The following is a 22,754-nucleotide window of genomic DNA, read 5'->3' on the forward strand; positions in this document are numbered from 1 at the left end:
TTTCTCATCACAACTAAGGTGAACCCATAACCAGCTTTTCTGTTTGTTCCTTTCAATGTGGCTGCACAACTGCAGGGTGTCTGGCTAACACTTGGTTAGTTTGGAAACCATGCTGACCGTCAAGTTTGATGAAAAAAGTGAGTGATAAATGACGCTCTTTAAACTATTACAGACAATTCTAAATTTTGTTGTGAAATGTGGTAAAAAGGGCAAAAGAACATCCCTGGTCTTCACTTGTACATAACAGGAAGAACTGAGCTTCACAGTCAAAGTGACAATGCTGATGAAAGAATCCTCCTTCAACCCATCAGAATACATTGGTAAAGAAAAATAGAGTGAGGAATAAAATTATTTTGCTGTAAACTTTATTCATATTCAAGGCACCCTGTGCCCTTAAATCTCTTTGTGAAACTGGAATCTTGTTATTATATTCATTGTACAGAATGTCCAGCATTTCCTTTTTAAAGCTCTTAAAACTACATTCAAAAGATAGCAAAATGCAAATGATTTCAAACCTGCTTCAGAACATAAATCTGCTGGAAATATACAATATAAAAATATGTTTTCTCACATTTGTTTATTTTAACAAGATCCTGTGGAGTTAGCTAGAATGCCATGAAGGTTTCTCCAAAACTTGCTCAGTCCACGTTGATCACTTTTGAGTAAATTGGGGTTTTGAAAATAATAAGAATATACCTGTTCATGCTTACACTTCTACCAAGTGAAAGTGTTTAACTATGAACATCTGCACACTTTCACCAAGTGTGATTCTTCAGCAGATACAACCCTGGCCTTAACATTTAAAGTACTCTGAGATGAGTAGTCGTACCGTTTTCTTCTTTTAGTCATGTGATTTTATAATATCAATCCTTTGTCTCAGATGAATAGGACTTTTGGTCAACTTCTGTTTATCATAAATGTGTTGTACAAATTTTGAGAGTGTGTGTTTGGTAAGAAATAACGGTATCTATCTGTTATGTTAACTGTTGTGTTTCCCTTAATGTGGGTGGTTGGTTTTGACTAAATAGTCAACTGAGTGAGTCTAAGAGAAACTGTCAGTGAAAGGTGATATGAAGGGACATGCTCTTCCTTCACATCACTTTCCAAGAAGTGGATGCAATGTATTTTAAGCTGTGTGCACAACTGAGCATTAGGCAGTGAGTCGGAACTGAAAAGCATGCAAAAATGAGAAAATACAAATCACGGAAATGTGGACATTATTAACAATCATCCTTAAAAATGTGCACCTTTAGTACCTTCAACAAATACTTTCTTCTTCCCCGCGCGATGCCTATATTTAGTCTCGCTTTGCTAGCCACAGATCACTCCTACATCCTCCCTGTGTGAGCAGTTGTGTTTCCCAACCCTGGACCTTTTGCACTCCAGCAGAGATCTCTCCCCACCCTCACACTCCACATCATCCAGCAGGATCCTAACGCTGCTGTCCGCCTCGCCCAGCACTGCCCTCTTCATCACTGCCAGCGCCTTTGTGAAGCCGAGCTGTCGACACACTACAGAACCGGCGTTGGCGGAGAAAAGGTCATCGCACACTGTCCCCCATTCCCCTCGGAGAAAGATCTCCACTCTGCCTCGATCTAATAAACCATCAGTGCTTACGAGTCGCACTGAGCCGCCCCGCAGTCTTCTCCCATCTCTTCCTTTCTTGTAGTCTCTCCCTTTGCCTCTGGGCTTCTTGTACACTTGGTTGCCCTGTCCAGCACTTTCCAGCTTCTCCCCAATCCTCAGCTTCTCTTCCCTTGTTTTAGGCATTGTTGTGCTGATTGCTGGTCTCTGGGGCTTCTGGTTTAAATGTGGTGCCCACGTTGTGGTGATCACTCCAGGGCGTTTGGGATAAGGTGTAGAGTTTGAAGCCACATGGGGCCTTTTCAGCGACGTTGTGGATGGAGATGGAGGACGTTGTGGTGGGCTTAAAGGTTGGGAGGTGGCATTGGGAGGATATTGAAGGGGTCTCCCATGTCTTCTTGGTGAAGGTGTTGTGATGATTGGAGTTTGAGCAATCCTAGAGGAGGCTGCAGTCATGACGGTTGTGCGATAACCTGAGGGAGAGACAGAATCACCCTCTTTATTTGAATATATGTAGTTTCATATGTGCTAAAGCTGTGAAAGTCTTACATTTTGGGAAATACGCTTATTTGCTTTTTTTTTTTTTTTGCCAAGAGTTAGATGACGAGATCTTGTCTGCAAAATAAATAAAAAAGAAGTTCAGCAGCTGGTTAGCGTGATGGAAGTTGGGACAAAATTCCACCTTCCAGTTTGCACTATGAGATCTAATTTGGTTCCAGTTTTGAATCCTTAAGAAATAGTCTAAAAGCATTGAGGAACTCTTTGCATCTCACCAAGAAACTGTTTAACACATAATCCCTCTAAAACCAGTGCCATTTCTTTTTACACTTTGGTTAATGTACAGCATAAACCAGGGTGATAAAATGTGTTAATTATTGAACACTGGAGGTGCTGGATGCCATTTTTTTCTACCTTTAAACACATTCTACTTGCCTTACTTGGAGGTTTTACTCTAAGCTTGACCGGATAGCGCAACATTAGCATCCATCCTTCCAGCTCACTCTTGATTCAATAAAAGTCAATATGCATGTTTCCCAAAATGTCAAATTACTCCTACACCAGATTGATGATTCAAGAACTGAGTGTGTTTGAAAGAGTTCAGAATTCACTAAAATCAATCAAGCAATGTTATTGCAAAGAAAGGGCATAGACACAGACACACAAGGATGAATGTCCAAACTGAGGCTGATGCAGAACCATTTATTCAAAATAAATAATTGCCAAAGTTCCTGATTTAAATTAAAGTAGTGCAAATACCTAACACATAAATAAGCACCATTTATCATCCTGCTTTACTCTTGTACCAGCCAAAGAATAGCATGTTAGCAGGTTTGGGAAAAAAGGACACTTCAGCTAATTCCACCATACCTGAGTTTGACAAACGCCTGTGCAAATGGCTCCTCCCAAGTTTATAACAGGTGAGCTTAAGAGTGAAAATAGTCCGGAAGTTGAGACAATGTACATTATTGTGATTAACATTAAACGTCCAGCAATTTCATAGCATTTCATGTATTTAACATTTAATGTTGTAAATATTACTTTAATCTCTTATTCCCTCCTCAGTTTCTTTTCACTTCCAGCACAGAGTTGTTGCAAATGAAGTGCAAAGACTGATATGAAGCATGAATAAATACTCGTTTGAATGCATATTGATTTGCGGAATCTCAAATGCAATAATACAGGTAGTAGGCTATTTAAAATAAAATTAAAATACATTATTATAACAGGCAAGTTGGTTAAGTTTTAAAGGAATTAAATAATCAAAAGTTAAGTGTTTCAATGGATTAATAAGCTCAATATTTTTTAAATTACAAATAACTTAAGACATATATTTCACTCATTTATCATTTAGGGTTTTTTTTGGCTCTTTTACTGTAATTTATTAAACTTACCTTCAGACTTTTACCAAACAGTAAACGCTTGTCTACATACCTGTCATGTCTGTTGCCTATGGATAAAAATGTCATGCAGCTTTAAATAAAATGCTACTACAGCCTGAAATGAGCTAAAGCGCAGTTGTATCTACTTTGCAAAAGAGCGGGAAAAAAGTCCCACACAAAAGACTTAGCTGCCAAGCTATTTATTTTTCTCATCTTTGATTTGATTTTTATCTCTTTAATAATTATGATTCTTAGCCATTAGAAAAGCTGCAGCAGACATTTGCAGCAATTAAGACCTCAGTTATATGTAACAGAGTAGTTATCGCATTTGAAATGGGTGTCCTTTCACCAAAAGCTATGCTAAGCTAACTACAGAAAAAAAATCTGCATTTTAAAATGAATCCTTTAGTTGTGAAATGTTAATTGAGTTATTAAAGTGTTAAAATGTAAAGCAAAAACAAAATGCAGACGAAGAAACCACCTGGTTTGATGCTGGTGGCTTCTCCCCGTGTCAGCGTGTGCACCGGTTCACTGGTGGGTTTATTGTTAGTCCTAACGGTGAACTTAGCGCTCGGGTTAGCAGTTGGCTGATCAGTGGAGCTAGCTGGATAAACAGGTGCACCAGTAGGCCTACCAGTGGAGGTGCTTGTGGCGGGAGTGGTCATCATGGCCGTCTGGACTGTTGTTGGTGCGGTTGTTGGTTTTATTGTTGTGGCTGAGGTTGTTTTAATTGTTGCTTTAATTGTTGGTGTCGTTGCTGGCAATGTCGTCTTTGTTGTTGTTGTTTTTCTTGTTGTCTGTATTGTTGTTTTTGCTGTTGTCGCTGCTGCTGCTGTTGTCGTTGTTGTTGTTGCTTGTGGAGGTTTTCTTATTGTTTTTCTGGTTGGCATTGGTGGCTTTATTATTACTATAGGTTTTCTTGGTGTTTTTTTGGCTGTTGTAGTTTTTCGTGTGGTCGTCGTGGGAACAGCTGTGGTGGTTGGTTTCTTGTTGATTACAAACTCTGCAAACAAGGAAAGGAAGAAATTAAGATATTGGTACACAGTCAAAAATCTACACTTTGATATGAAATGGAAGAAATTCCACGCTTGATCTGTGGTTTTAAGAGCATATCAAATGTCTTTTTCTCCATATTTATTGCTCACCATGCAACTGACCATTTCTTGGAAGAATAGGTATCTGAAATCATTACTGTTGTAGACCCCCAGCCTGTACATATTTATAGCTCAGTAATGTTAGAACAGGAAAATGTATTTTGCATCCATATTTATATTGATGTTTGTTTCCCCAGAGCTCTGCAACAAATCACTGTTTAATCTTTAATCTGCTTTGGCCAGAAGAGTAGAGCTTAAAATTCTTTTTTTATGTACTAATAAATACTATTTGTCTGTATTTTTTTAAACCACACTTGTGGCATTAACAAGATAAAAATAGGAAATATGATTGTCCTAACAAAGCTTCAATCCAATGACTCTCCAATCAGGATTTGAGTGAGAGTTCAGTCTTTCTAGAAAGAGTACCAACAAAAGAAAAATGATGAATCTAAAACTGGAACAGAAAAAAAAAGAAAAAAAAGAAAGAAATAACCAATATTGTAGGATTCCCTTTACCTTCTCTGGGGTAGAAATGAACCAGTTTTCCCTTTATCTTAACAGGTGAAGGCTTGATGCTGCATTTTCCAGGTGCTGCTCGTCTGTGTGTGGTCAAGAGAGAAAACGTTTGCATCCAAATGTAATGTGCAATAGTAATGTATTATGAACATTTTTGCTTCTATTTTGTGAATTCTATAACTTCCAATTTTCTCAGAAATTTTCATGTATCACCTACTTTAAAGTTAAACACAGGCTAATTTGTTCAGCTGTTATGTCAGATGATGCTCATGATTTATAAAGAACTGACAGAAGAGGGCACTGACAGTACAAATCTTGTATGCAGTTCTTTAATTGCACTGACTGCAGCTCTAACTAAGCGTAATTTACTTGTGTGACCTGCCCAGGGACTGCAGATGGGAAATAGCAATAGCTAAATCTGGTACAAAGCATCTCTTCTTTTCAAGAATAATGCATTTGTACATGGTCCCTGACAAATAAACTAATAAAATAAATAAATAAATAAAATAATTCAAAGTCTTGTTGGTGTTGTCTTTAATAAGCATAGGTTGCCTAGTGCTTGCTAAGAGGATCATTTGTCTTAGTTCACATAAATGTCACTTGTCTTATCTTGATGAGCAGCTTTTCACTGAGTTAGTTCTAACTACAAACAAGAGACATGGACTATAGGTTTGATTTACATAAACTGGGCTTAACAACATTGCTTGAATCTAGTCTGAGCTTATTCCAAGACTTTCTGTGCTTAAATACAGTGAGACAGCCTGACGTAAGAGAATACATAAGTTCAGTATTATCTAAAATATGGTATAGTTAAAGTCACAGCCTTGTGTTTTTTTAACCCAATTACATCCGCACTGCAAAAATGCACAATTAAATTGCAATTAAGGCCAAATGTTTTGTGCTACCAGTACAAACAAGCACATTTGGCTGCCAGTGCAGTAAGTGAATTTTAAGAAGTTTTAAATTAACTACAGAACAAATAACCTCCATAATGTGCTGTGACAATCATAACACCTTCCCTACTCCTTGTTGTCTGTGTAGGTTCTCATTCATCCAGGTCATGGTTATCCAAAGTAGTTTAAATCAATCCACTGGACTTTGAGAAAGTTCCTTGAAGACGTTTCACCTCTCATCCAAGAGGCTTCTTCAGTTCTGGTGGTGGTTGGTGTTACCTCAGCTTTTAAACCTCTGTGAGGTGTGTCCAGGGCTATTATTCCAACGACCGATACCAAAACTCATCTGACTACTCAACGATGGTCGTTGGGAGTATCAGTGGGGGTCGTTGAAATGCACAGATGTCACTGAGCCCTCGTGTGCTAATGGTGGTCATTAGCATGAGTCTGCTGAGTAGTTCTTTTGGGGAGTTTTGAAAGGACCTGATTGTAAATTGGCGAAAGATGATGTCGCAGACCACCCCCCTCCCCCCCGTTCAGAGATGGCTTCTCTACTTTGACATGGATGGCTTCTTTCACTCCTCTCTCAAACCATCTGTCCTCTCTGTCCAAAATCTGAGCATTGGGGTCCTTTCAAAACTCCCCAAAAGAACGACTCAGCAGACTCATGCTAATGACCACCATTAGCACACGAGGGCTCAGTGACATCTGTGCATTTCAACGACCCCCACTGATACTCCCAACGACCATCGTTGAGTAGTCAGATGAGTTTTGGTATCGGTCGTTGGAATAACAGCCCTGGACACACCTCACAGAGGTTTAAAAGCTGAGGCAACACCAACCATCACCAGAACTGAAGAAGCCTCCTGGATGAGAGGTGAAACGTCTTCAAGGAACTTTCTCAAAGTCCAGTGGATTTATTTAAACTACTTTGGATTCCCTACTCCTTGTTAGTTTTCTGTCTAGTGACATTCACACACTCACAGCTGGCCTCATGATGATGTTTTTGGTGGCAGCTTACATTTCATTAATTGTACCTAAATGTCTACACAACACACCCAGCAGGTGTGATGGAGGTGTGTCTTTTGCAGAGGTGAAATATTATAAAGTTTTACTACCTGGATGGATCCACTATCTTATAGATAACTCCTGTTCTCCTTGTGGCACTCGGGACTCCTGTGGCTAAGAAATATAATTCACCTGGAGAGATTCATAGAGGAAAGGCAGAAAGAGTACAGGCAATAATGACATACAAAAAGGAAAGACTCATTCACAAATGGACAAGGAAGAGATTTTGGCAAGAAAGAAGAGAGGAGGGGTGGGGGTATTCACAATGAGTACATATGGGAGAAAGACCAAGAAAACGGAGGAGAGGGAGAAAAATAGTAAAATAGAATAGACAGACAGGGGAAAAAACAGAAAGAAGACACATAAGTTATAATGTATGTACGCATTATGGTAAAAATTGGAAAAGGTGTCTTACAGTATGAAGGAATTTGAAATTTGGTTGAAGTTTCAGTCGTAAGAGGAGGAAAAAAGCAGCCACATGTGTGCAACACTCTTCCAAATAAATCAGCAGCCTATAATTCACACCAGATAGATTAAACTGAAGTCGCTCCTGACCCCTCAAATGAGGGCAGTTAAGTAGTAATTGAATATTATCTGTAACAGTAGTAAAACATCTCAGTGACCTAATTATTTCTTTAATTGCAGTATGAATGTTGGATACAAGGACTGCTTCTTTGCATGTTTGAACTTATACCCATCTAAATGTGACCCACTCACTTCCTACCTGCTTCATCCTCTGCAAAAGAGATGATGTATTTATAGTGGCTGTCAATGAGTTTGGGGAATCTGCAGGTCTGACCTCTTCCCATGCAGATCTCGGTGTACTGCCATTCACCTGTGGTGGTGTTCTCCTTCAGAGACATCAGACGCCTGAACAGAAACAGACATACACACACTCCATATACACATGCATATGCTTGAGTTGAAATTGTTTTGGCACCTACACTAACTGTGGATGTTGCATTGCCTTCAGCAAAAGAAAAAAATGAGGAAAGTGATTGGCTAAAAATCCACAAAGGAAAATGATACGTGTGTGTGCGTCAAAAGTTCTGTAAATTCTGATTAATATTACCATGAATTAAACCGCCAATCTTTGCAGTGTTGACTGAGAATGACTAAAGATATTGGATCCTGTGCAATATCAGTATTTTCTTCTTATAGTAGAATCTTTGCAATATATAGAAAATCTGTAAATCTGAATCTAAAATATTTCTTATTTCTATTGAAGGAAAATTCTGTGCAATAGCACTGTTGTTTTACACAGATAAGTGCAACATTGTTCAGTTCTGCAACCAGAGGAATCTGTACAACACGAGAATTTCTGTATGAATTAATCTGCACAATATCAACAGTATTTAAGTATATTTATGCTGATGTTTCCTATACATTTTCACCGTCCCCTTTAGCTGCTGGAACATTGCAAATGGCCCCTTTCTGTAATTAATAAAGGTGTATCTTATCTCATCATGAAGAAAAAATCTGATTTTAGAAACACACCCGCTCATGAAATCCCCAAAGATGTAGAGTCCATTGAGGTTTGGCATCTGACACCCTCTGTAGATGTATCCTCCTGTCACTGACTTGCCCAGCTTGTGAGGGTACGCAAATATGGGCAAGATGTCATCTACAAAGGCATGAAAACCAAACAACACCTCACTTCACACTGTTACTGTTACATTAATATAACAATAGGACATTACAATACAGTGGAAATGAAAAATTAGATTCAGATGTGCATGGAAAGTGTCTTGAGCTCTTAAGTGATAATGAAATGGGGCTTTCACAGAACTGTAACACATATTGTAACAATTTAATCCTTCTCAGTAGTTTATATTGTAAAAATGGAAATCCAGAAAAACGTGGCACACATCTGTAGCCATCGTGCGCAGGTCATTTTGCTTCTCTCTCTGTAAATACTCGATCCAGTTCATGGACTCCAAGCCAACGAGAAAGCTGACTCACCAAGAGATGAGTTCTGACAGAGTTTTCGATCGTAGCAGCTGAAGCCTTCTTTGGCTCTCCATCCATAGTTGCCTCCTTTTAAAAAAAAAGATGTTGACACAGTAAAACTCATTTAGGAAATATCCATTTTAGATAGTATTTTAATTGGTGTTGCTTCATGATGCAGTAAATATGCTGTACATATACTTTTGGACTCACGTAGCCATTATTTGGTTGGAAAATAAAACAGATTTTGCCCCACAAGCTGTAATTTGACATTTATTTCATGCCCTCTTTGGAACTCTGCAGACTCAGATCCCATTCAGCTTAATGATTAGTGAGCAGACAGGGCTTAAACTAAACTGTCTGACTCAATGTCTGCGTAATTTTGTAGATAATAGTTTTATATGACATGGGGATAAGTAGATAATGACACTTAATTTCACTTAAGAGTGAACTTTGGTTGGAAGCTGTTAAAAAGAACGTTGTCAGCGTGATAATTAACTCAAAGGTGTTCATGCTGAAAAAGTGAAATCTCTCCAAAGTGAAACTCTACTTCAGACTGAAATCTTCAAACCTTTTACAATGAGGTCCACCTCTTCATACTTGTTCTGGCCCACGTCACCACAAAACATCCTGCCTCTGCCTGCGCCTGTAGCAGGGTCACCACGGTCAATGGAACAGCGCCACATATTGCGAACTCCATAGGCATAAATCTCTGCAAAGACAGATCAGAAGGATGTAAAAAGAACATTTAGACTTTAGCTCCAATACTGTACATACTTTTTAAGAATTAAAGTGAATGATTTATAGAAACTGCATGCAGAAAGCTAAAGCATATGTTACTGGAATGAACAGTAGCAGTCCCACTGCTGTCACAATTGTGCAGTTCATCATAAAACTTGCCAGAAATGCTTAACCTTTTCCACACAAACAGGAAATTTTTGGGGGATTTACCAGGCCGTGTCTCTTTCTCCCCCAGGAAAGGGTTATCTGAGGGAATGCTGTACGGTGCACTGTCATCGTTGTTGTCGACATCAATCCGCAGCACTTTGCCAAGAAGCACTGACCTGTCAAAAACAAGGAGAAGACAAAAGACCGAGGAAGATTTAGAGCGGCTTAAAAACTAAGGTGAGTGACTGAGCGGCTGAATCTGAGTGAGTGTTTTAAGAACTTCAAAGTCCCATTACGCTGTCCTGTGATCCCCCCAAAATCTCATCTTCTTTGAACTTCTCTGCTTCATATTTTCCTTTCCATGTGTCTTCATGTCTGTTCTTAATTACACCCATTCCCCTCCTCCTTTAACACTCTCCCTTCAATTTTTTTTACACATTTTCTGGAAATCATTCTATCTCATACTAACCTCATCCAGCGTCGTGTCTTGAGTTACTGTCCTACCTTCAAGCTTCTCTCTGTTTGTCCATGAGGATAAATCTCTTATCTTTCCATCAATTTTTCCATCTTTTCTCAATCTTAAATGCTCCTCTCCTCCCATCCTACTCCACTTATTGCATCTTTCTCCTCCCTACAGGCTGGTAAACCTCTCCTTATAGCCCTTTTCCGTTTGTTTCCAATCCCACCCTGCACCCTCTCTCCCCCTCACTGACTCTCTCCCTCTCTCTCACCTCCACATAGCAGTGTGTGGTGGTCCACGATGTGTAGTGTCAATATTAGACTTGGCAGGGTGCATTCTCCCTCATTCCCAAGGCAGCTAGCATGTCAGAAAGGGACCCTCAGAAACAGCTAAACTCGTCATGTCTGGAGAAAAGGTGCCAACATCTCTAAAATAAACCGAGGTTTCTGAGACAAAAAGAGCCACTAATATTCAGGTTGAATTGCATCCTGTCTATAAGGTTGAAGATTGGGACAATTTCTTTTTCTTGTGTTGGTGAGGAAAATATCATAGCCAGATCTTGTTTTTTTTCCTTAGCCAGAGTATTTATCAGCTCTGTAATCCATAATATAACCACTGCATGTGTGCACTACTGCAAATAAGCTGTAATATTTGCATGTTTTTATTGCCTCCCGTGGCTATAATTGGCATTTAAGCTACTGCGAGTTCATCGGACGGAAATGAAAAGTGACAGTTGTAGTTTACAGCTGAAAAACAAACCCAACAATGGCAATCACATATACTGTACACGGTTTTATGTAAACATTAAAACACGCTTTGCCTGAAGACACAGCGTTTCTATTGAACCTAATAAATTGTGATGTAAAGGCTAATGTGGTGTAAGAGGTGAGTGATGATCTCTAACACTCTAAAAGACAAATAATGCCCTGCAGTCTCTTCAATAAAAGCTCTAAATGTGTGTGCACACATCATGCCACCTTAGACTTTTCAGCTATGACACATCTTGCATTGGGATCTGCGAACAAACACAGTTGTGGCTTCTTCTTTTGCTCAATCCAGACGTAAATTGGAAAATATCTCATCTGTTAATGCTGCTCTAAGGATAATAATGAACCGTGCAGTTTATTCCCAGGCAATTTGGAAACTGTTAAGTTGATTAAACACTGAACTCTCAGGAAACTAGTAGTCTACTGAGCCCGGCAGGCATGAAGGAAGGATGCGTGTTTGTGATACATGTACAAACAAAACTTTGATTTGTACCTGTTTGGATCTGGATTACAGTCATTGCTGAGCTATCATTCATAGTTTCCACCGAGTCTGCTGTATATTTGCCATAATTTGGATCCTTTTCATAACACTTTAGTGGAATTAAACAAGCTAGAAGATCTTCTTGGTAGAACTGGCTGGCTCTTTACCTGCTCTGACTTGAGTTTGACATTTTGTCTAGTTTCATTTGTTTGCCAACGTTTCAGTGACGTCATGGAAGCTTGTAAAAATAAAGTGATGAGCACCTTCATACAGCAATCAGAAAAGGTGTTTATTCTATTCAGGTTAATTATTGTAGATTACATATAAACCTGAAAATTCATAGTTGGGAATCTAATTTTTTTCTCACATAATGGACATGGAACTTATTTACAGGCAAGCTTTGGTGCAATGAATGAGTTGTTTCATTCTCATTTTTATACAGATGTTTAGTGTGAGGTGTGAAGAAAAGTGAACATTTTCAGTCTATCTTTTAATCACTCACATCTGCAGATGACTAAATTAAATGATACTGACTTGTTCTGTGAGTTGCCGAACTTTCCAAATGGGTCTCCAGCTCGACCACCATCACCGATAAAGATGTACAGATAGCCGTCGTGACCAAAAAGAAGCTGTCCTCCATTATGATTAGATGCTGGTTCTACCACCTCCATGATGGTTCTACAAGAGGGATACGAAGAGGATGGATTTGTTTGTGTCATTTGTGACTTACTTGAATACACTGCAGGCACATATTTGAGTAAATACCTCTCAGAAGAATGGTCTAGTTGGTTGTCATCAAGCACCGACAGTGTGAACTCGCTGATTCGTATCCTCTCCTCCTTCTTGACAGACACAGAGTAGTACACGTAGGCTTTTCTGACTGTGGTGAATCTACGCACAGAAGAGATGCTCAATGTAAATGTCCAAGTCATACTGCACGTGTAATCATAGAGATGTTTTCCTCTGAGAATAGTGCAGGATGCCACGTGAGTTTTGGACAGACACAAACAACTGCTGCTGTTATTATGATAGTATGGACCTGGGATGCAGGGCTATGCAGAGGAAACCTCTCTCGTCTCCAGCCCACGGCGATGTGAGAACTGCCTGAGTGAGGTTGAGGAAAGGACGGTCAATCCTGGAGCCGTTTGCCAGATACACCCACACATAACCCAACTGCTCGGCGACAAAGAAGCGATGAGTTCCATCATCTGCGTGGATCATGGCCACGGGGTTACGGAGGCCGTTGGCCACTTCCTGCAAGCACAGCTCCAGACAGCCTTTAGGATCTTCACGTACCAAACCCAGGTTAGCATTTAGCTCTGAGGGTGCAAAAAACAATACAGAGAATGAAGAATAGATTCAAGAAGAAAAGATTAATTTTAAACTTATGAAAACAATTGTATTCACATCAAAGTGGATAGTGTGTGTCTAAGACCTGATGTTTAACCTTAAAATTGATTGTGAAATTAACGCACATACTAATAGATTAAATGAACACAAAAATGTATAGATTTGTATCAATTTCTGCTTTAATTCCACAATGAATACTTTCATGCACTCTCTAACTTTTTGCATTGATAAAGGCAATGTTGGTGTCTGTTGGTTGTCTCAACACTTTGATCCAGACTGAAATGTATCAACAACAACTGGATGAAGTTTTGAGCAGAGATAATGCAGGTGCATTCAGATAAATTTGGCGAGTCCCTGATTTTTCATCGAACACCACCAGCAGTCAAAGTTTTCAATAGTTTTGTGAAAAATCTCAGCTTCAGCTTGGACAAACATTCATGGTTCCTCGATGATGAATCCAAACGATTCAGGTGATCTTCTGATGTTTGTAATGTTGAGTAGATGGTTAACATGCTGAACATTACAGCTAGTATTCATCAGCATGTTAGCGGTATTTTTGTGAGCTCGTTAGCATGCTGATATTAGCATTTATCACTGCTGTGCTAGTTACAGCTGTGGATTCTGGCCTCATCTTAGCCCCCTTCATGTTGTATTTTATTCATGATAGCCGTTTGTTTGGAGGTGTCCGTAGAGAACTCACCATTGTCTCATGTATGACTCGTTTAAATGGTTGCAGCTTAAATCTAGAGGGCAGTTTTACTGAGTCCAGATATTTTTCACATGGATATTTTAGCAGTCTTTCCTATTTGAAACAGTTTGTGATCTTTATATTCGCTCAGACATATGCTATGTTCCTTTTCCTCTGTCACTATAACTTTCAGACATCAGACAGCTTCATCCGGTTATATTCTTCCTCTGTTTCTGGAATCTATTACTTCTTTCCGCTGCTTCGGGTCATGCTTACTTTCTCATCTTATAGCAGTCTGTATGTTTTGTATTTATTTTAGCAGCCTCTTGAAAATTGTTTCCTACATCTCAAAAGCTTTTCTTTTAGTAACTCCAAACTAATTATGTAAAAAACACAAGAGCAAGGCATGTGCCTTCTGGTGAACATATAAATCTGCCTCATGTGTTGCCCACACCTGCGTTTGTCAAGACATTAGGATAGCAATACTGTTTGTCCTTCAGCTCCAGAAAGTCACAGAACTTTCTGCGATCTTCTTCTATTATAGCGGTCAGGTTTGCAAACTGCTGCGGGCTTCCCGAGTCCTCAAGGAGGAGGCTGAGTGTGTAGCGACACTGATGCCAGTAGTCGGAGCAATAATCCCCACACAATCCAGGCAGAATCCTCATAGGTGTGTTGGCATCCTCAGCATCATAGAGGTGGGCAGCGTATGGAGAACACTCCTATGAAGGAAAAGAAACACTGATTATTTGACTAAAATTGTTAACATTCAAGTAAAAGTTACAAGAGAGCAACAAATGTAGCATTTTCTTATTAAAAGTTTATCATTTAGATGGCAACTTCTGCTTTCTTATACATGGATGTTTATCACAGGTAATATTTGAAAGTTTCTATACTTGATAGTTCTCCTTAAGCTAAAATATTTATCTCAGAGGCAGAGTTAAGGGCATGAATGAATCACATAAGCACAGGATGGATTTATTCTCCCACAGCTCCCCACACTATGACTGGTCATTCCTGTGTTATATTCAGCTCGTCTGAGTGCAGTCCATTATAAATGGATCCCATAAGGTCCACTCAGTTATTAAGTCACAACCACACCGTCCACACCCAGAATGGTGAGCGGTAGGCACAACGAGCCATGACACCCAAACCATGATGCGGTCGACTGGTGCGCTTTCACTTAGCGCCAGATCAGCCAAGCCGATCATCACCAGGGAGCAGAACCCAACAGCAAAACAGCACAGAATCGCTTATTTACACATTAAACTTTGACCAAAAATCAGGGAAAAAAAACAATTAACCAGATGCAAAAATGTGAAGCAAACGTCAAGCAAGTTTAGCGTGTGGATATTTCCTATTGGAGTCACAGCACTGCAAAAGGCACAAAATCCATTCGTTTTCTAGTGAACAATTTCTTGAGAAGTTGAAGCAAAGTAGGCAAAAGGTTTAAATATCATATCCCAGAGCAAATGGACATTTTTTTTTCTCCATGCAGCAGTTGTAGGCCTGTAGCGTTTTGTTACAGACTTAGCCTCAGCTCACTTTTACAAATGGATTTCACTGCTGTTGCTCAACAATTACATAACTGGTGGATTTAGTCTTTTTAAATAATGACTTCACTGGGGCCAAATTTGCATTTCTTGTATTTTTTATTGCTGTCAAATGGCAACAAGGCTGTGCATGTTAATTACCTACTGTGACTTTAATATTGATGTGAATCATTTAAGGAATCTGATGGATGAAAACACCTATGAGCAGTGTGTGTGCGCTTTTACCTGAAATGACCGCTTTAAATAATTTCCGCTTTTACTTCTTTGTGCATGTCAAGCTCACTTAAGGTGTACCAACTATGACATGGTATTAATTATGAATAAAGAGCAGAGGAAGAAAGTTCTGTGTGGGTGAGTCACAGTATGTACATGTGCATGGATTACTACTACATGTATGTTTTGGTTTAGTCATTAATTTATCGATCAGTTTTGCCTCAGGTTTGTTCCCTACAGATCAGCCGCAACATTAGAATCACAGAGAGGTCAAGTGGACATCGGTCATCTTATTACAATGCAATGTGCTGCTGGGAATGTCTGGGTCCTGGCATTTACGTAAAAGTTACTTAACACTTAAAGAAAACCAAAATATTCCAGAAAAAGCACTGTAGGATTCCATATACTGAAAAAAATTGCTCAGGAACAGATCAATAAATGTGACAGATAGTTGACCCACCCTCTAAACTCATCAAGCCCGATCCACAGAGGAACCACTCAATGCCCCACAGGACCCAACAAATCCACTGGTAACTCCTGGTACCAGAAACCCAAAGGTCCTGTGTTCATGGTGGGTCACAGCTGTTTGAGGAGGATCTCCACAATGTTAGGGAGGTAGTGAATGCTGTGATTGATTAGTGTATATGTTTGTTTCTGCATTGTCCATAATTTCAATCATTTTCTGGCGTAGTTCAGTTAATAATCCAGATTTTCAGACAATAAGAGACTCGAAGGATGCTGCCTGGAGTCCAAATTTAGTCACGTAATGCAAAGATTCCTGACAGTTAAGTAAGAAGTCAGACTGATCCATTGGTAATTGTTGGTGCATCCATGTATGCATTAGATATAATAATAATAAAACTACTATTAACTAGCTTTTTGCGTTTTTAATCAGGGCAATTTAAACATTCATTAGCACAGTACAAAGCAAGGTTCTCATTGCCTATCTCACAGTCCCTCTTCAGATTTATACTCCCTCCTGCTCTCTAGTCTTCATCAGCATTGTCAACCATCAGTCTCAATCCATTGGGTTCCAGGGCCTCCAACTACGCTGCACCCAATTTTTGAAATCACCTAATCGCTTTACATCTGCATACTGGACTCCATTACAGAATAAGTTACTGCTCTAAAAACCCTTCTTCTCAACTTCTACTCACTTTAACTGCAACAGCTACATTTAGCAATAGATTTATTACCGCCCGGAAAAACGTTGTTTTCCGGAAGGTATTGTTTTCAGCTGCATGCTCTTGCTTGCTTGTTTGTCTGTAACAATTTGGTTTCTGTGTGATAACTCGATAAAATATGGATGTAGCCTCACCATATTTGGTACACAGGTGTACCATAATAAGACACAGGTCAAGTTCTCATTTGGTGACCTTGACCCAATTTTCAAGGTCACAGGGGTCATCTTTGTAAATGTGGTGTCCGATGTCACTGGCTAATATCCATGACATACAGATGACCTCGCCGGGCGGTCCAAGTTTGGTAAAACTTCTTGTTATTGATTTTATGGGATGTCAGTTTTAACTGCAGATTTATACCGTGTTGCTTATTATAAGTTTTATGATTGACTTTTATATAAGTTTTAGTGTCCTGAAAGGTGCCATCAAATATACATCAAATATGGGCTAAAAAAAAAAAAAAAACAAGACTGTGCTGTTTACTGCCAGACCATAATGGGAACCTAGTTCCAAATCTTAGAGTATAATTATGTCCTAAATCCAAGTAAGACAAAGAATAATAACAAGAGTGACAAAATCATTCATATTTACTTCATTAATGTTGTCCTTATTGTTATCTACTGTGGAGCAGGAATGGTGGGGTGGTGAAGGCATGGTCATAGTTTACATGTTTTTTTTCTTGGGGCCACATAAAAGGCAAGTATCTGATGTGGGGAAGTGTCTTTCTTTGATTTTGAGCTTTTAGCTGCAACTGCTGCTCCATCACAGCAGGACCCCAAACTGAGCCAAAGCTAAAAAAAAAAACAACAAGCAAATTGTTACTGAGAAAAAGGGCATACACTGAAAACTGTAACAGAGAATTGTTGTTGAAATACTTGAAAGTGCTTTGCTGAGAAAAGATCAGAGCCTTCCTGTGCAACAGTTTGAGCTCCACGGGCCAAAACAAAGGCTGTGCTCCGTCTGAGCTGCTGGAACTGTTGATGAAGAAGCCTCTGGGAAAAAGCTGGGATGGAAGCTTGATTGACTGAATTTATTGTGCTTCCGACATTGTGATTTTTTTCTTTTCCATTTTGCAGTAGGTTTTGTGTTTTAATCAGGAATCATGCAGCGGTGTCACGTTGCTCAGTGGGTACAACAGAAGAAATAATGCTTTGAATCATTTGATTTCCAGTTATCACATCACTCTGCAGCGCTTCACACCATCCTCACCTCTCTCCTTTGACCCACTGAAGACAAAAAAGGCAGAAAAAAGCCAGCCAGTGTTATGAGACGGTTTTAATTTGGGTCCTACTATCATAGGGTAAGATAAATGCATGTAACTACTAACAGCTGTTGTTCCCTAACAATGCAGCCACTTCAAACTGCTATAATTTGGTGTTTACTCTGTCCAGTTCAGAATAGACTCAGATTGAAACTTTAAAAAAAAGCTAAAATTCTGTTTTTTCAGTCTGTCTTACTGTCATCTGTCTCACAAACTCCTCGTTCTGCACCGAGTGGCCCACATGGCTGTGTTTTATTATAGCTGAGGAGAGCAAGGACTCATGGCAAACAGATAGATGGTAAATGTGTGAAACTGGATCCTGACTGGTCCCTCAGAGAGAAAGATAGGCAAGGAGAAGTACAGTGTAGAGAGAGAGATGGACAAAAGAGAAACGTGGCCATAACTGTTTGATAAACCTAGGTCTGATCCAGCTACTTTAAACTGCTGCTTCAGTCTGATACTGTCTAAATGTTACAGCTGTGATAAACAGCAGCTGGTCGGATGCTTTAGGTCTGTAGGTTTGAGATTCGTTCTGGTATGGTGCATTCATGTGCTACTTGGAAACTTAGACTTTCTGCTGCTGTCAGACCAAGTGACACAAACCAACTTTCTAAACGCTGCTTAAAAATGCTTATTAAAAATGCAGCGGGGGACACAACTAATTTAATGTCCTGTTGCCCTGTTAAGTGCTCGCTAAATGTTTTTGGCCTCTGAAGGCCCTGAGGTGGGGTTTGCTAGCTTTTATTTCATTATTACATGTACTATTATCTCACTCTCTTTAACAATAAAGTGAGTTATCTGTAGGTTGTTTTGTGACAAAATAATACTAAGTCAGACAGACAGAGAGACACACTTTGCTCCACAGCTGAAGCTTTTCAACTGAAGGCTCTTTTAATCTGTCTGTGTGTGTATGTTTATGGAGTTTATTGATGTGCTTTTGTGGGTTCTTTTTTTGCCATTCATGATCTTATCTTCATTTTATTTTTCTCCTCTTCTCGCTCTCTTACTTTTCTTCCTCCTCTCTCTCTGTCCCTCTGAGGAACTCGACATATCCTGAACCAATGGCTAGAGGAGGAAATGGTTGTTTGTTTGATCAGTTAAGCTTGGGGACGATGACAGTCTCCCTCCTGTCTCCCTGACACACACCAACACTCGCTCATTTCCGCCTTTCTATTCGTCTGTCTGTCTCTCTCTCTCTTAATATGCATTTGCCCGTCTCTCTCTCTCTTGGCTGTGTGATTGATATCAGTGCCAGGAAGCTCCTGTAGTGCTGCTGGAACAGAGGGCCTCAGTGTGGCGGGTTTATCCAGGGTAAAGCACCCTGGCAGCGGGGTAACTTGACCACCTCCCTGGCCTCTTTTACTCTTAAACTATCGACCTGGGAGCTGAAAACCACAGCGTGGGTGTTTGTTATTCCAAAGACAAATTTAAAAAGCCTAAACAAAGGGTTCACGAAAAATATTTAAAGAAAGAACAGTCTCACATCTCAGTGCTGTAGGTATTAATTTGGCAAACCTTTGGTGAAAAACTAAAGCACCAAAATAGTCTTGTTTATAAGATAATTGTGCTCATTTACCAGTTTCTCTAAATGAGAGAGATGTAAATAGGATTGAAATGCAGTGTAAAATTAAAAAAAAGCATCTCTTAGCTAAACATAAAGTATTTACATTGTTCTGAAGTCAGCTTATAGTCAAAGTAAACTAACAGATGTTAGTTGCACATGTGCTGCAGGACTGTCATTACACTTGGAAAGCACCGCACAAGACTATAATTACCACTGTGATAGAAACCTATATTTTAGGAGACACAGATTTGTCACTGTCTTTGCATAGTGGATGATGTATTGAACTACTTCAGTGTGTTTTGATGTAGATATTGGAGATGAAAGTGTTGGTCATATAGTTGCCCCTCTGCCCATTTTTTTTTTTTTGGCTTCTGTAAGCTGAAGTTTTTTACCTTAATTATATGGGCCTGGCCAAATTTGTGCTGCACCTATAATTCAATTTGCACTCATGATGTGCACGTAGTTAGAGGCCGAGCTGCTTAGTCAGCACCTAATTATGCAATCAAGTGAGTGGGACTGCCTTCCAGACGCTGGATGGATCTGTTTAAGATTAGAAAGCTCAGGAAAGGAGCTAAAAACACAGCGATACTGAAATAGAAATACTCATTAAATGACATAATTTTCCCAAACAGACTTGGGAAACTGCAGCATTTGTGACTGCATTTTTGATAGGATTATTGTAGTAATGTTTAAATTTAGAAACATTTCCACGCTAGAACTGCATGAGTCATTACTATTAAAAGAACTGCATGCATGCAAGAGGAAATGTGTGCAGGTTTTACTGGATTCACGCTCAACTGTTTGGTCTATACTTCTTAGAAAATAATTATCATTCAAATAAGAACAGTTTGTGTGAATAATATGTCGGAATTTTTATCATTCAAATTATTCTAATAATGGAGTTAAACCTTTTAAGTGTATTTAATGGGATTACTAAAAAGTGCAGTAAATGAGCTGTTAAATTGTCTTGCAATCTTTTTTTTCATGCAGTCTTTCTGATCCAGAGGCCTGGACTCCTGCTTACTAATGTCTACATCTGCATCTCATGTGAGAGAAGAACAAATGCTTTCTGCGAATCTGAAGGGGAAGCAGTCTCATGCATGCACAAATGAGGAAAAGGGAAGCCAGTGAGATTTATCTGAAATCATTATTTGACAATTTGAAGTCAAAAATTTAATGCTAGTGGACAATATTCTATTAGAAACTTGTCCTGGTGTGGAAAAAGACCCTTCTGACTCATTACATTTCCCCTGGATCCGGTCCTAATGTTGTGGTCATATCCTCTGTGTGTTTTTTATTCCAGACCAGAGTTTAAAATTTGTGTTGCACAGCATTATTGACTCATTCAGTTACAGTTTTAACACACATACACACAGTTCAGTTACAAGCAAAGCCATCCAAAGCTCATGAGACATTAGTTAAGACTGCGGTTTAGCTCTCCAAGCATGAGTAACTGCTGTCTAGCATCTTTCCATGTAGCCAAGAAACCACACGGTTTGTTGGTTGCTGTGCTTTGTTGAGATTAGGCTCTCATTCGTGACAGTCTGCAACATGTTTCCTGTGGAAACTTGTACTGTAAACTTGTATTTTAAAGAGGTCTTGGTGTTATTATTTTGTCTCTGTTAATTATTACATTATTATTATTATTATTATTAGCTGACAAACATCCAGAGGTCAGTGTTCTTGAACTGATCAGTTAAATATCCTCACTGGTGTGATCACAAAAATCAAAACAAGGTTTCCTAGTTCCTCTAAATCTTGCAGTTTTGCATTATTTATGATCACAGTCTGGGACTATGTAGTGAGGACACATGGTGGAAAAGGTTTGTGTGGATTGCAAACCACAAATGCAAATAATAACAAACATTTTAATCTGTTGATGCGCATCACTAGTCGAACACATTGCTCCATTTCAGCACAAACTCTGAGAATGAATGTGTCTTACCTGACAGAGGATGCTGCGAATGTATCTGCCACAGGTCGAGTATCCTGAATGGTCAAAGTTTTCCATAATGGTGTAAAACCTTTGTGATATCTGCTCATCCTTTTCCACATCACAGCATCCAAACTTGGAGTACTCTTTGCAGAAGACCAGTGGCTGATGGGGCTGAAATGGAGGCTTGTAATCCAAACACTGCGGGTGACAGCTCCCCCACCAGGCCTGGAGGAGCAGCAGCAGGAGGACGGGGAGAAGGAGGTGACGGGAGAAGGCGGGCTGCAAGATGCACCGAGGAACCAGATTGCAGGTTTGCACGTTCATGTTGTAAAGAAGAAGTCTTTCAGTCTAGGATAGTTGCTCTCTTTACCCGATAATGCAGTGAATTATAGCAGCTTGTGTGTGTTATTTGTGTTGAATATGTGAGGAAAAGGGAAGCCAGTGTGCACGTTACATCTCCACCAACATCTATGAAGTGCAGATATGAAGCTGAAAGTCAGATTTTCTGTAACATATTCAATGTTTTCATTTGATGTCCTGGTCTCAGGCAGCTATGTGTGTGTGAATGTGTGTATCAAACACACTGACCCAGCATCACACCTGCCTGCAAGTTGGCCAGAGACCCACAACGTGCTCAGGATTGGTTAAATTATCGACCCACACATTACACTTATGTGGCAAGCTGACCCAGGGATGTGTGCAAATAAGATAAAGTAAGGTCAAACTGATCCACATCCAGCAAATTCTTCAGGACATCCACAGGAGTTTGGTGGAGCCAAAGTGCTGTAATGGGAAGAGATTCAGTTTATGTCACTCAGTTTAGTGTATCTGCACAAACACCTGCACACAACACAGATTCATGAAAGAAAGAAATTTTCCATTCACTGAAACTCAAAGATCTTCACATGGCAGAATCTCAAAAATAGGTTTATTTTTGCATACTAGAAGTAAACAAGCAGTGAAATTGCAAAGAACTAATTCAGCCTATTAGAAAAAGGGACAAACCTCAAAAAAGCATCAGAAAGTCACCGTCAGCCGACGTCTCTGCAAAATATTTACTTCCAGCCTGAAGTCACTTGTGGAGTCTCGCTGTGTTTGCTCTGGACGTGCCCATGTGCTGCAGTGGACAGAAGCCATTCATACAGACAGCAGGAGAAAGTGAGAGAGAGAGGTTCTTTCATTTAGACACCGAGCCACGCTGCAGCCTTCGCTCGGATCCCTCCCTCCTTGCTTCTTTACCTCCTCCTCCTCCTCCTCCTACTCTCTTCTTTTCATTTACTCTTTTCACTCTCCTACAAAGACACATGCATTCCTTCCCATAGCATGTGGTCCATATTGCCCTGAAGTTGCAACTTTCTGCCTCTCCTCCCTCTGAGCTCCCCCCAACCTTTAGCATTCCCAGACTTCTCTTCTGTCTCTACCGGTTCCAGACG

At 39.7% G+C, this 22,754-nt stretch overlaps 1 protein-coding gene across 1 annotated transcript; it reads right to left on the reverse strand.

Moving 5' to 3' along the window:
* Window positions 1–348: 348 nt before the first annotated feature.
* On the reverse strand, window positions 349–22,754 carry si:ch211-136a13.1 (HHIP-like protein 1). The gene is made up of 15 exons (XM_022206243.2): window positions 22,327–22,754; window positions 21,331–22,104; window positions 14,071–14,335; window positions 12,618–12,897; window positions 12,344–12,469; window positions 12,113–12,256; window positions 9,934–10,046; window positions 9,554–9,694; window positions 8,998–9,072; window positions 8,533–8,659; window positions 7,760–7,905; window positions 7,086–7,167; window positions 5,075–5,157; window positions 4,099–4,467; window positions 349–2,057 (listed from the first exon to the last, which is right to left on the reverse strand). The coding sequence occupies exons 2-15, from the start codon at window positions 21,643–21,645 to the stop codon at window positions 1,312–1,314; spliced, it is 3,012 nt and encodes a 1,003-aa protein (XP_022061935.1). The 5' UTR covers window positions 21,646–22,104; window positions 22,327–22,754; the 3' UTR covers window positions 349–1,311.

The sequence above is a fragment of the Acanthochromis polyacanthus genome, chromosome 13 (assembly GCF_021347895.1).
Source record: "Acanthochromis polyacanthus isolate Apoly-LR-REF ecotype Palm Island chromosome 13, KAUST_Apoly_ChrSc, whole genome shotgun sequence".
In the NCBI taxonomy this organism is placed as follows: domain Eukaryota; kingdom Metazoa; phylum Chordata; class Actinopteri; family Pomacentridae; genus Acanthochromis; species Acanthochromis polyacanthus.